At 53.3% G+C, this 12,750-nt stretch overlaps 1 protein-coding gene across 1 annotated transcript in view; it reads left to right on the forward strand.

Moving 5' to 3' along the window:
• NBAS (NBAS subunit of NRZ tethering complex) overlaps positions 1 to 12,750 on the forward strand; it is a gene marked incomplete at its 5' end in the record, with an annotated part of 205,602 nt that overhangs the window by 168,680 nt on the left and 24,172 nt on the right. Inside the window, 2 exons of the mRNA XM_081100575.1 lie at positions 7,154 to 7,372; positions 12,040 to 12,242. Coding sequence (XP_080956701.1) covers positions 7,154 to 7,372; positions 12,040 to 12,242 — 422 coding nt within the window. The remainder of the gene's footprint in view (positions 1 to 7,153; positions 7,373 to 12,039; positions 12,243 to 12,750) is intronic.

Genomic DNA, 12,750 nt, shown 5'->3' on the forward strand with positions numbered 1-12,750 from the left:
TTTAAGAGGGACTGCAGCCATCCCAGTGGCCTGTGGCTGCGGAAGTCACCTAGGATTTGCCCAGGTCTCTTAATGAAAAAGTTCCACAGAATGGTTAGTGTTGAGAGCTTTTACAGTTCACCTTCATGTAATTTATCGGAATGAGGTGCTTTTATGCTTAAAAGTCTTGTTTCTCTGCATCAAAAATAATTCCAAAAAGAGGAATTAACATTTAAAGTGTTTCTTGTGACCATAGGGCTCTAATATTTTTTATGATAACTCTGCATTGAGTTATTGGTTGAATTATTGCATCGTACATTAGATCAGAACAACATAGATGCATTAACATTTTTGATAAATAAGTATTAACTATTAAAAATAAAATTGTATTTTAAATGTGCATCTCAATGAGGTGGGTAGGGCTTTAAACATTGTTTTTAATTAGTTTATGTGCCCTTGGATGACTGTTACTTATTGCTAGATTGAGATTGCATTAAATATCAATTCTTTCCATTTTGCATTTCTATAGATATGAATATTTAAAAGTCTTGTTCATGTAGTGGATGGGGAAGGAGTGATGTCATAGCAATGCCACTCATTTCTTTGAATGCCTTCCAAGCTATCACCCAAAATTCAAATAGTGATCTCTTGTTAAAAATGATTTTTAATGACTTATCAGCTGACAACTCAGTTTTGTTGAGAATAAATAATTGGAAACTGTGTGATAAGCATAAGGACATTTGCTCTCCGCTGTTGGAATCCTTTCACACACCAGTGTTTTGAATGGCCCCTCTGTTGGGCATTCTGGAGCTTTTTGGACTCCGGGACAGTGTGTCCCAGTGGGATTCGGGGAGGCCTCTCCTGGGTGAGCGAGGCAGGCCTTTGGTGAAGGGAAGTGGTACCCTGACTCAGGAAGGTCACTGTTAGGAAAGAGAAGTCAGGGAAGGAGGACATTCAGAAACCAGTGCCCTTAAACCCGTCTGCACCCGTGTATCCTTTGAAAAGTCTTTGCGTGAAGGTGGCGCACACACCCCAGGTGGGAGACCTGGCCCCCAACGGAGAATGTGTGGTTTCCCAGCATGCTCCGCGGTGACCCCGGCCCCCTGAATGCGGGCCCCGCCTCCCGCAGGACAGTCCCTGCCTGAGCACACCTGCCGGCCCTGCCCACCTCGCCTTTCCTCGTCCCAGAGCAGTGGCTCCCTGAGCCTGGAGGGAGGAGCATCACCTCTCCCTGGCAGCGCGGGTGGGGAGGAGCTGTGGGTCAGAGTCCTGGGATATTTGATCTCTTTTAGAAACAATTCTTCCTCTTCCCCAAATGTAGTGTTAGCTGCTGCTCTGCCCTCGGGACCCCTGCGGCAGTGAGCCACTGTTTCAGGGGCATGTGATCCCCCTGGGGTGTTTGCACGCTGGCAGATCGAGGGTCACAGCCTAGAGCACGCTCTCTATAAAGCCGCTCTCTCTGCCTGGAGCCCGCCCCGCCCTTCCCCTTCCTCCCAGGAAGACCTGTGCAGCCTCCACATCCTGGTGGGCTGCCCCACCTTTGTGCAGACTTGCTTGCCTTTTTTCCAAGATAGATATTTTTATTTTTTAAATATATTTTATTGATTTTTTACAGAGAAGAAGGGAGAGGGATAGAGAGCCAGAAACATCGATGAGAGAGATCAATCAGCTGCCTCCTGCACGCCCCCCACTGGGGATGTGCCCGCAACCAAGGTACATGCCCTTGACCGGAATTGAACCCGGGACCCCTGAGTCCGCAGGCCGACCGACGCTCTATCCACTGAGCCAAACCGGTTCGGCTATTATTTTTATTTTGAAATGGATTAGGGAGAGGGAGAGAGGGTTAGAAACATCCCTGATGAGAGAGAATCATTGATCATCTGCCTCCTGCACACCCCACAATGGGGACTGAACCCACAACGTGGGCATGTGCCCTGACCAGGAATCAAACTGTAACCTCCTGGTTCATAGTTCGACGCTTAACCACAGAGTCACGCTGGTTGGGCCAGACATTTTTCTAGGTGCACCCACATACTTAACTGATACTTCAGCTGCGCTTTACGAATATCTATTGTTATGTTTGGCTTCCCCATTGGGATGTGTATCTTCACAGGTAGGGAGTGTGTGTGGATTTACCTGTGTATCCCCAGGCCTAGCATGTGGCGAGGGGTGGGGTGTTTGTGCTTGAAGGGGGGAAAGTTGAAAAAGTCCTACAAGGTTTTAAATGGAGACCACATCGAGTGGCTATCTAGGCCAGGGGTGGGCAAACTTTTTGACTCGAGGGCCACAATGGGTTCTTAAACTGGACCGGAGGGCCGGAACAAAAGCATGGACGTAGTGTTTGTGTGAACTAATATAAATTCAAAGTAAACATCATTACATAAAAGGGTACAGTCTTTTTTTTTTTTTAGTTTTATTCATTTCAAACGGGCTGGATCCAGCCTGCGGGCTGTAGTTTGCCCACGGCTGATCTAGCCATCCTTTATTAATCAAAGAAATTGTTTTCAATCTCAGAGTAATGGTGATGTGGAAATATGTGAATAAAATAATTTTGCTCTTGATTTGCCATTGTCCTGCGTCGTGGCTGTTTCGGTGTAAGCAGCATGCCAACCCCAGTTTCCCACCTGACTCTGTGGGTAGCAGCTGGGTTTTCTCAGGCTCCTGCATCTCAATCTCAGCCTTATCTTCAGAGGCATGCGATGCTCATTTCAAAAAGGAAAAGTGCCTGTTTCACCAGACTGATCAGCCTTGAAGCGCCTGCCCGTGATGAAAATGGCTGCGTGGACTTCAGATCGAGCCAGGCCCTGAGAGCGATCGCACTGAAGGCGTCAGCTCCTGCTTCAGCTCCTTCCTGTCAGGCTTCCCGGGCGTGAAGGTGATGAAGAACCTCCCGTGGTCACCACTGCTGGCTTCGTCCTCCTCTCTGATGGCCTTTACTTGCCCTCTGCGTCCCAGCCACGCCCTTTCCTCCCAGGCCTGGTGACCTCTTGGCAGTCTTCCCTTGTCTTAAAGCCCACTCACGCCCGAGGACTCTCCTGACACGTAGCCTCCTTTACAACCGTCCTGTCGGGACAAGGGTGCCTCAGGACCCTCCACAGCATCCTGTCCTGACCCTGGTGTAGGTTTATGAGGATCATGCTTCCCCACATTTCTAGCCAGACTTGGACCACCTCGGGGCGGGCCTGATCTAGCCCTGTCTGTGCCCAGCACGGCCCAAGGCACCCAGCGTGCAGCACCCACTCAGGGGACGTTGTCTATAGAATGAATGAACAGAAAGTCATCGCTAGTTTAATGTCCTTGTCCCAATGACATCTGGCCCCAGTTTTGTGTGTGTGTGTGTGGTTTTTTTGTTGTTTTTTTGTTTGTTTGTTTGTTTCAAGTCCTTTAACATATCCTTTCCCAGTTTTAGGCTCGTGGGGCCCTCGGCCAGGAACAGGGTTTTGCAGAGTAAATCAGAGCCTTCCGCCACATTCTGAACACACATTTCTAGGGACACGTCAGCACGTGTCATTTCATTGCTTCTTGAAGGGTCTTTCCCCGGTTGTTGATCAGAGATGATCAGTTCTCAGCAGCTACTTCCTGTTGGTCTGAGATGGGCAAACTTTTTGACTAGAGGGCCACAATGGATTCTTAAACTGGACCGGAGGGCCGGAACAAAAGCATGGACGTAGTGTTTGTGTGAACTAATATAAATTCAAAGTAAACATCATTACATAAAAGGGTACGGTCTTTTTTTTTTTTTTTTAGATTTATTCATTTCAAACGGGCCGGATCCGGCCCGTGGGCCGTAGTTTGCCCAAAGCTGGGCTAGACAGCGTGTGAGGTGCCAGGGATGTTTCTCTTGGTCTGTGATGGGCTAAGCCCGTGGTCGGCAAACTGCAGCTCGCGAGCCACATGCGGCTCTTTGGCCCCTTGAGTGTGGCTCTTCCTAAGCCTTAGGAGGACCCTAATTAAGTCAATAACAATGTACCTACCTCTATAGTTTAAGTTTAAAAAATTGCTCTCAAAAGAAATTTCAGTCGTTGTCCTGTTGATGTTTGGCTCTGTTGACTAATGAGTTTGCCGACCACTGGGCTAGACAGCGTGTGAGGGCCAGTGATGTTCCCGTTGTCTGCGATGGGCTAGACAGCATGTTAGGGCCGGGGATGCAGAGACCTAGGAAGCACAGCTTCTGCCGTGAAGGGGCTCATTGTTTAGTCAGGGAGACGCACAAATAAGCAGACGAGTTGAATGCAGTGGGACCTTTCTTGGATCTGGGAGAGCGCCGAGTGCCTTAGGGAGGCGTGGGAGAGGCGTGTGCCTGGGCTGAGATGGTGTCAGGGGCGATGGCGTCCCGAGGGTGAACTCTGAGCTGATCTGGAAGGACCCACGAAGAGAGGCTTGAGCAACGATGACCTTTTCCCCTCGGAACCTGAAGTTTCCGGTATTTCTTTGGAGGAAGATTCTCCTACAGTGTTTTTAAATGGGGACCAAGTGAGACAGTCCATGTTATTGTCCTCGGTGGTGTCCGCATTCCCGGAGTGCAGGTTGTGTAGCCAGCCAGGCGCCCGAGGCCATTTACAGCTTATTCTCAGTTCATCTCCCAACTGTAGATTCCCCATATAGTAGCTCAGGGGCCGGTGAACTACGGCCTACAGGTCAAGTTCAGCCCAGGCCTGTTCTCTCACAGCCCTTAGCTGAGACTGGGTGTTAGGTCTTCCTAAAGCATCGTGAAAACCAACCAGCCCAACAACCACAAGAGCGTGTAGCAGAGACCTGCACGGCCCTGCTCTGTCTGAATGCAGTGCTCCCGGGGGTCCTACATCCACCCTGAGCTCCCACCTCGCAGCTCCCGTTTGCTCTTCTGTCTTCTCTAAATACTGTCATCTGTCCACCATACATTCAACAAATGGGGCATTCATTGTGTTTGAGCCACCGTCCGGGTTCTGTGAAGATAACAGTGACAGGCAGTAGCAGATAGAAGCTCCATGTCAGCTGTGAAGAAAGAAACTAACGCCGAGCCCAGCCAGCGTGGCTCAGTGGTTGAGCGTTGACCTATGAACTAGTAGGTTGGTTTGATTCCCGGTCAGGGCACATGCGTGGGTTGCGGGCTCAATCCCCAGTAGGGTGTCTGCAGGAGGCAGCTGATCCATGCTTCTCTCTCATCATTGATGTTTCTATCTCTCTCTTCTCCCTTCCTCTCTGAAATCAATAAAAATGTATTAAAAAAGGAAAAAAGCTAACGGTGGGTCAGGAGAAAGCCCCGAGGGCAGCACCGGGGCCAGCCAGGAGGATTCCTGGGAGGACTTGCAGTCAAGGCACCAGCAGGTGGAAGGGCGCTGAGTGAGGCCAGGAGGCCGGGAGTGGAGGGACAGTGTGGAGAAGGGGTGGAGGTGAGACAGGCAGGTGAGGTGAGGGAAGAGCAGGTCCTGTAGGCTTCGGAGACTGGCTTTTATTCTTAGTGAACTGGGAAGCATGAACGGACGTGAGCGGAGGAGTGGCATCATGTTTGTGAAATGTCACTCTGCTGCTGTCACGCTGGAGTGGCCAGTCCACCCCCAGTCGCAGTGGTTTCATTGAACACAGCAAGCGTGCAGGCTCCCTCATGCTCCTGTTCCGGTGAGAGGCGGCAGAGAGCTCTATACCACCGTCCGTAGGGTCCAAGCCGAAGGACGCTCTACCGTCTGGGACCTGCACCTCCCCAGCTGCCATGGCCAGGACAGAGGGAGACGGACAGCAGTGCATGCGGGTTGTTGGTCGCAGTGGCTCAGACATGACACGTCACTGCTGTTCAGATGCCGTGGGCTGGAGCGTGGCTCACCCCAGCGCAAGGGGTCGGGCAGATGCAGTGGAGCCTGCGTGTGTGTGGTGGGTGTGTGTGGTGGTTATCTCTCTGCCACGTCCGTCGGGAGGCCAGGGAGCACCCTTGGAATATGCGAGAGGCGATGGCGGCTTGGGGCTGAGTGGTGTCAGCGAAGGGGTGGGAATTGGGTGGAGTCTGGGTGTATCTTGAAGGTAGACCCAAGGAGATGTGCAGATGTCATGGGTGACTCCTCAATCCCCCCCCCACCCCCACCCCACCATCTCATCTCCTATATTAAATGTGATTTCTTTAAGCCTGGCTCATATTTTTATCTCATTTTTCCAGGGCCTGGAAAATTGATGTTCATTATCTATTTATTGAGCAATAGAACAATTTAGTCACTTATCTTTCAAAATCCACATTTTTTGAATAGTAATTACAAATTGCTGTCAGGGAATAGTTTCAAATCTTTGATTGGTTATTATGGTAATGATGCATATGAGTGACATGTTCATTCTGTGGATTTCGCAAAAAAGACGGCTAAGAATAAAAGTACCTTGTGGATTAGGGTTAGTGAAGAAATTGCCATTTTCTACTCTGGTACGTTTTGGTCCATCTTTTTCTCTTTTACTTTTTGCTTGTTCCATCATAGAAGAATTTATAAAAAATAAGTTTGCTAACTGTAAATTCAGTGTTAAACTTATACTTCTTAAACTCACGCTAACGTCCTTCAGCAACCAACCTGTTTTTACAAAGTTAAGAGGTGAAAAACTCAAATGCCCAGTGAAATGAAATGCCCAGTGAAATAAAAGCCTTGCATCTTTTTCCTAATATTATTTGGCGTCTTAGAGGTCCTGGCTCATCAGGAAAATTAACTTAGGGTTGCATTTATTTACACTCTATATTCTTGACAAGTGTCAGGTTATTTAGTTATTTTTAAATACCATTAAAAATAAGGAAAAAAAGCTTTTCTGATGAAACTAGTGATGAGGTAAAAAAAAAAAAAAAAAAAAAAAAAAGGAAACTCTGAAAATATGCGCTCACCTCCTGTGGCCAATATCAAGTTCTAGAAAGCACAGACTTCTGTGTGGGCCTAGACCGAGCATGCCGAGCTGACAGGGTACATGTTCTTAGATGTTGGAGCAGAGGACTTGCCAACAATAAAAGTATATTAAAAGAAAAGACTCATATAAGAAGAAACCTCTTTTTACTGATTTAACAGTGCAAATGATATTCCAGAGAAAAACTAGTATAACAAAAGCCCTACCCACTGGTTCGAGTTGCATATTAAAATGTCACCTTTGCCCGCTCTGTCTCCTGAATGCCTTATTAAACACGCCATAAATAGCGCGGGCTGGTTTGTCTCATTGTTGTTCGTTCCTTTTTTTAAAGCTGTCTGTGGAAGTACGCAAGGAGATGACGAACAAGGCTATTAAGACAGTCAAACATTTTATTGAGAAGCCGCGGAAAAGAAATCCGGAAGAGGACGTGCAGGAAGCTGGGGACTCTAAGGTGACCTATGCAGATGCCCTGAGTCATCTGGAGAAATCCCTCGCTCACCTGGACACCCTGAGCCACAGCTTCATTGTTTCTCTGCAGAACAGTGAGCAGGTAATGAAAGAAACACGTCTTCCAGACGCTCAACTGCCCGGCTAATGTCAGCATTTTCTTTCATTTACCCTCGAAAGCTACATTAGTAGTTCTGGTCGGGTTTCAACCTTGCAGATATCCTTGAAAATAGTCCTCAAGCCTTTATCTCTCGCCTCTTCTTTATCGCTTGATAGTCAATTCAGTTTTCACTTCTTTTAAAAGGATTTTAGGCCACTTCGCACCACTGATAATCTGGGAAGAAAGAGGCGAGGAGATAGGAGGGGTGAGGGAGGGGTGGCCGCCAGGCTGAGGATGGAGGCTCTGGCTGGACAGCCCTCTTCTAGCCGGCGGCTCTGTGCTCGCTAACTGAATAATGGTAGGTTTCCCCCTGAATTTTCAGAAAAATTCAGAAATCGCCACCCTGCCTATTTCAGTAGGTTTTTTTTTGAGTGTATTCATTCTGTTTTTGTATTCTGTTTTCAGTATAACTTTATTATTGATATGAATTATTTTGCTAGTGAAATTGATCCCCAGTTGAGACCCTTGTGGTGTCTCAGAAAGCACTCATGAGGTTAGGAGACCCTGCCCATGGCCAGGTGTGAGGCCCACTGTGCCAGGGCTGCCCACAGAGAGGCAGGAGGCCCACTGTGCCAGGGCTGCCCAAAGAGAGGCAGGAGGCCCCGTGTGCCAGGGCTGCCCACAGAGAGGTGTGAGGCCCACTGTGCCAGGGCTGCCCACGGAGAGGCAGGAGGCCCACTGTGCCAGGGCTGCCCACAGAGAGGTGTGAGGCCCAGTGTGCCAGGGCTGCCCACGGAGAGGCAGGAGGCCCAGTGTGCCAGGGCTGCCCACGGAGAGGCAGGAGGCCCACTGTGCCAGGGCTGCCCACAGAGAGGTGTGAGGCCCAGTGTGCTGGGGCTGCCCATGGAGAGGCAGGAGGCCCACTGTGCCAGGGCTGCCCACAGAGAGGTGTGAGGCCCAGTGTGCCAGGGCTGCCCACGGAGAGGCAGGAGGCCCACTGTGCCAGGGCTGGCCACGGAGAGGCAGGAGGCCCACTGTGCCAGGGCTGCCCACGGAGAGGCAGGAGGCCCACTGTGCCAGGGCTGCCCACAGAGAGGTGTGAGGCCCACTGTGCCAGGGCTGCCCACGGAGAGGCAGGAGGCCCACTGTGCCAGGGCTGCCCACGGAGAGGCAGGAGGCCCAGTGTGCCAGGGCTGCCCACAGAGAGGCAGGAGGCCCACTGTGCCAGGGCTGCCCACGGAGAGGTGTGAGGCCCAGTGTGCCAGGGCTGCCCACGGAGAGGCAGGAGGCCCAGTGTGCGAGGGCTGCCCACAGAGAGGCAGGAGGCCCACTGTGCCAGGGCTGCCCACAGAGAGGTGTGAGGCCCAGTGTGCCAGGGCTGCCCACAGAGAGGCAGGAGGCCCACTGTGCCAGGGCTGCCCACAGAGAGGCAGGAGGCCCAGTGTGCCAGGGCTGCCCACGGAGAGGCAGGAGGCCCACTGTGCCAGGGCTGCCCACAGAGAGGCAGGAGGCCCACTGTGCCAGGGCTGCCCACAGAGAGGTGTGAGGCCCAGTGTGCCGGGGCTGCCCACGGAGAGGCAGGAGGCCCACTGTGCCAGGGCTGCCCACGGAGAGGCAGGAGGCCCAGTGTGCCAGGGCTGCCCACGGAGAGGCAGGAGGCCCACTGTGCCAGGGCTGCCCACGGAGAGGTGTGAGGCCCAGTGTGCCAGGGCTGCCCACGGAGAGGCAGGAGGCCCAGTGTGCGAGGGCTGCCCACAGAGAGGCAGGAGGCCCACTGTGCCAGGGCTGCCCACAGAGAGGTGTGAGGCCCACTGTGCCAGGGCTGCCCACGGAGAGGTGTGAGGCCCAGTGTGCCAGGGCTGCCCACGGAGAGGCAGGAGGCCCAGTGTGCGAGGGCTGCCCACAGAGAGGCAGGAGGCCCACTGTGCCAGGGCTGCCCACAGAGAGGTGTGAGGCCCAGTGTGCCAGGGCTGCCCACGGAGAGGCAGGAGGCCCACTGTGCCAGGGCTGCCCACAGAGAGGCAGGAGGCCCAGTGTGCCAGGGCTGCCCACGGAGAGGCAGGAGGCCCACTGTGCCAGGGCTGCCCACAGAGAGGCAGGAGGCCCACTGTGCCAGGGCTGCCCACAGAGAGGTGTGAGGCCCAGTGTGCCGGGGCTGCCCACGGAGAGGCAGGAGGCCCACTGTGCCAGGGCTGCCCACGGAGAGGCAGGAGGCCCAGTGTGCGAGGGCTGCCCACAGAGAGGCAGGAGGCCCACTGTGCCAGGGCTGCCCACGGAGAGGTGTGAGGCCCAGTGTGCCGGGGCTGCCCACGGAGAGGCAGGAGGCCCACTGTGCCAGGGCTGCCCACAGAGAGGTGTGAGGCCCAGTGTGCCAGGGCTGCCCACGGAGAGGCAGGAGGCCCAGTGTGCGAGGGCTGCCCACAGAGAGGCAGGAGGCCCACTGTGCCAGGGCTGCCCACAGAGAGGTGTGAGGCCCAGTGTGCCAGGGCTGCCCACGGAGAGGCAGGAGGCCCAGTGTGCCAGGGCTGCCCACAGAGAGGCAGGAGGCCCAGTGTGCCAGGGCTGCCCACGGAGAGGCAGGAGGCCCAGTGTGCGAGGGCTGCCCACAGAGAGGCAGGAGGCCCACTGTGCCAGGGCTGCCCACAGAGAGGTGTGAGGCCCAGTGTGCCAGGGCTGCCCACGGAGAGGCAGGAGGCCCAGTGTGCCAGGGCTGCCCACAGAGAGGCAGGAGGCCCAGTGTGCCAGGGCTGCCCACGGAGAGGCAGGAGGCCCACTGTGCCAGGGCTGCCCACGGAGAGGTGTGAGGCCCAGTGTGCCGGGGCTGCCCACGGAGAGGCAGGAGGCCCACTGTGCCAGGGCTGCCCACAGAGAGGTGTGAGGCCCAGTGTGCCAGGGCTGCCCACGGAGAGGCAGGAGGCCCAGTGTGCGAGGGCTGCCCACAGAGAGGCAGGAGGCCCACTGTGCCAGGGCTGCCCACAGAGAGGTGTGAGGCCCAGTGTGCCAGGGCTGCCCACGGAGAGGCAGGAGGCCCAGTGTGCCAGGGCTGCCCACAGAGAGGCAGGAGGCCCAGTGTGCCAGGGCTGCCCACGGAGAGGCAGGAGGCCCAGTGTGCGAGGGCTGCCCACAGAGAGGCAGGAGGCCCAGTGTGCCAGGGCTGCCCACAGAGAGGCAGGAGGCCCAGTGTGCCAGGGCTGCCCACGGAGAGGCAGGAGGCCCAGTGTGCGAGGGCTGCCCACAGAGAGGCAGGAGGCCCAGTGTGCCAGGGCTGCCCACGGAGAGGCAGGAGGCCCGCTGTGCCAGGGCTGCCCACAGAGAGGTGTGAGGCCCGCTGTGCCAGGGCTGCCCACGGAGAGGCAGGAGGCCCAGTGTGCGAGGGCTGCCCACAGAGAGGCAGGAGGCCCAGTGTGCCAGGGCTGCCCACGGAGAGGCAGGAGGCCCGCTGTGCCAGGGCTGCCCACAGAGAGGTGTGAGGCTGCTGTGCCAGGGCTGCCCACAGAGATGTGTGAGGCCCCATGTGCCAGGGCTGCCCACAGAGATGTGTGAGGCCCCATGTGCCAGGGCTGCCCACAGAGAGGTGTGAGGCCCCGTGTGCCAGGGCTGCCCACAGAGAGGTGTGAGGCCCCGTGTGCCTGGGCTGCACAAGAAAGCCCTGGTGGCCTTTGGAGCGTTTATCTGAATGGTCACGTGGAACAGCTGTGGGGTTTTTAGATGTTCTTTCCCGTAACTGAAAAGTTGACGGCTCAGTAAGCGCATGGTTTTCATGTGGGTGAAGACAGTGTTCAGATGTGCACACTTTTTAAAACTAAAACCTAATGCCGTAGTAAACGAACCTGTGAGGGCCACTGCCCTCTGTTCATTTTTCTTAGGTCTTACATGTTTATTAAGCACTCGAGGCCCGATGCACGAAATCTGTGCCAGGCGCTCGGCCCTCGCAGCTCCTCACAGCCCCAGCTTCATCCAGAAGGTTGTCTGGAAGGACATCCGGAAGGTCATTCGGCTGTTCGGTCTAATTAGCATATTAGCTCTTTATTATAGAGGATTGTATTCTTAGCTTGTAAAGAAAAATCCTAACTAGAAAGGTTACTCAGTGGAGAGGAATTCAGATAATGAACAACTGGAAAACTTCAAAACCCGCCTGAGACTTCTAAGCACAAACCCCTGAGATGATGGGGAGAATCAGAAGTGTGGTAACAGTGTCCCTTCAGCTTGTGTTTCTCAGCCCCGTTAGCCCGTGTGATGCACAGCATGGCGTCGTGGTGCAAGGGAGATAGGGGGCCACTGGCTGTCCCAGCTGTGACCCAGTCACAAGAACGAGGGGAAACGCTGCTGTTCGAGTGGTCTGTGCTTATTAGTGGAACAATTTTGATTAAACATTTAAATACTTATTTATTTTTAAAGCAAATATATCATATTCAAATCGGAGAATTGTCGCTACTCTCCTTGAAACATGTATGGTCTTTCAGTGGGTAGAACAGTGTGTTGGACCAAGAGGGTCATTATCAAAACAGCCGTTTGTTTCAAGGAAGCTGGAATTAAAGGTACCAGGTTGCCCTGTATTTGCTTTGAGAAGCTTCTAGATGCTTCTCTGTGTACATGTAGACATTTAATTGCTTTGGGCTATTTAGCAGTTGAATTCCACTTTATTTGTTTATTTATTTATTTATTCCCAGGAAATACTGCAGAAATACAGTCACCTCTATGATCTCTCCCGGTCAGAAAGAGGGAAACTTCACGATCAAGCCGTGGCCATGTGTTTGGACGGTCAGCCTCTGGTGATGATTCAGCAGCTGCTGGCGGTGGCTGTGGGTCCCCTTGACCTCTCGCCCAAGGACATAGTACAGAGTGCAGTGATGAAAATCATTTCTGCGTTGAGGTGAGCGACACAGGAGCCAGTGAGGACAAGACTCTGTGAGTTGAGACTCTGCCAGTGACAGTGCTTGGTTCATAGTTGTTGGGAAGATAAAACATCATCATGCCGGCACAGCGTCCCATGAACTGTGAAGTTCTGTGCAGAAGTGAGAGGCAGATGATTAGATCTCCCAAAGTCCTCTGCCTTGAGACTAGAGAACCATGAGAACGTTTCATGTTGGTATTGTGTGTAATCTGTCAAGGAAGTAGCTAACTTCTGGTTCCACACCTCCTCCCTCCTAGTTATTCTTGAAACAGGGGAAAGGCCAAAATGGCATGTGGAACAGCCAGGTTTCAGGCTGCATGGGACCTCAGGGTGGCTTGGCAGATCTCGCCTTTCCGAGTGTCCCTTCGCATAGCTGTGGGGAAATGGTTCCCAGAGGTTCTTAGGAAGCTCACAAGGCCTGGTTAGTCACAGTCTGAAGAAGTTAGACTTCTGTGAAGTGTCTTAGGACATCATTTACCTGAAATGA

Source organism: Myotis nattereri (genome assembly GCF_964212035.1).
Source record: "Myotis nattereri genome assembly, chromosome: 10".
Lineage (NCBI taxonomy): Eukaryota > Metazoa > Chordata > Mammalia > Chiroptera > Vespertilionidae > Myotis > Myotis nattereri.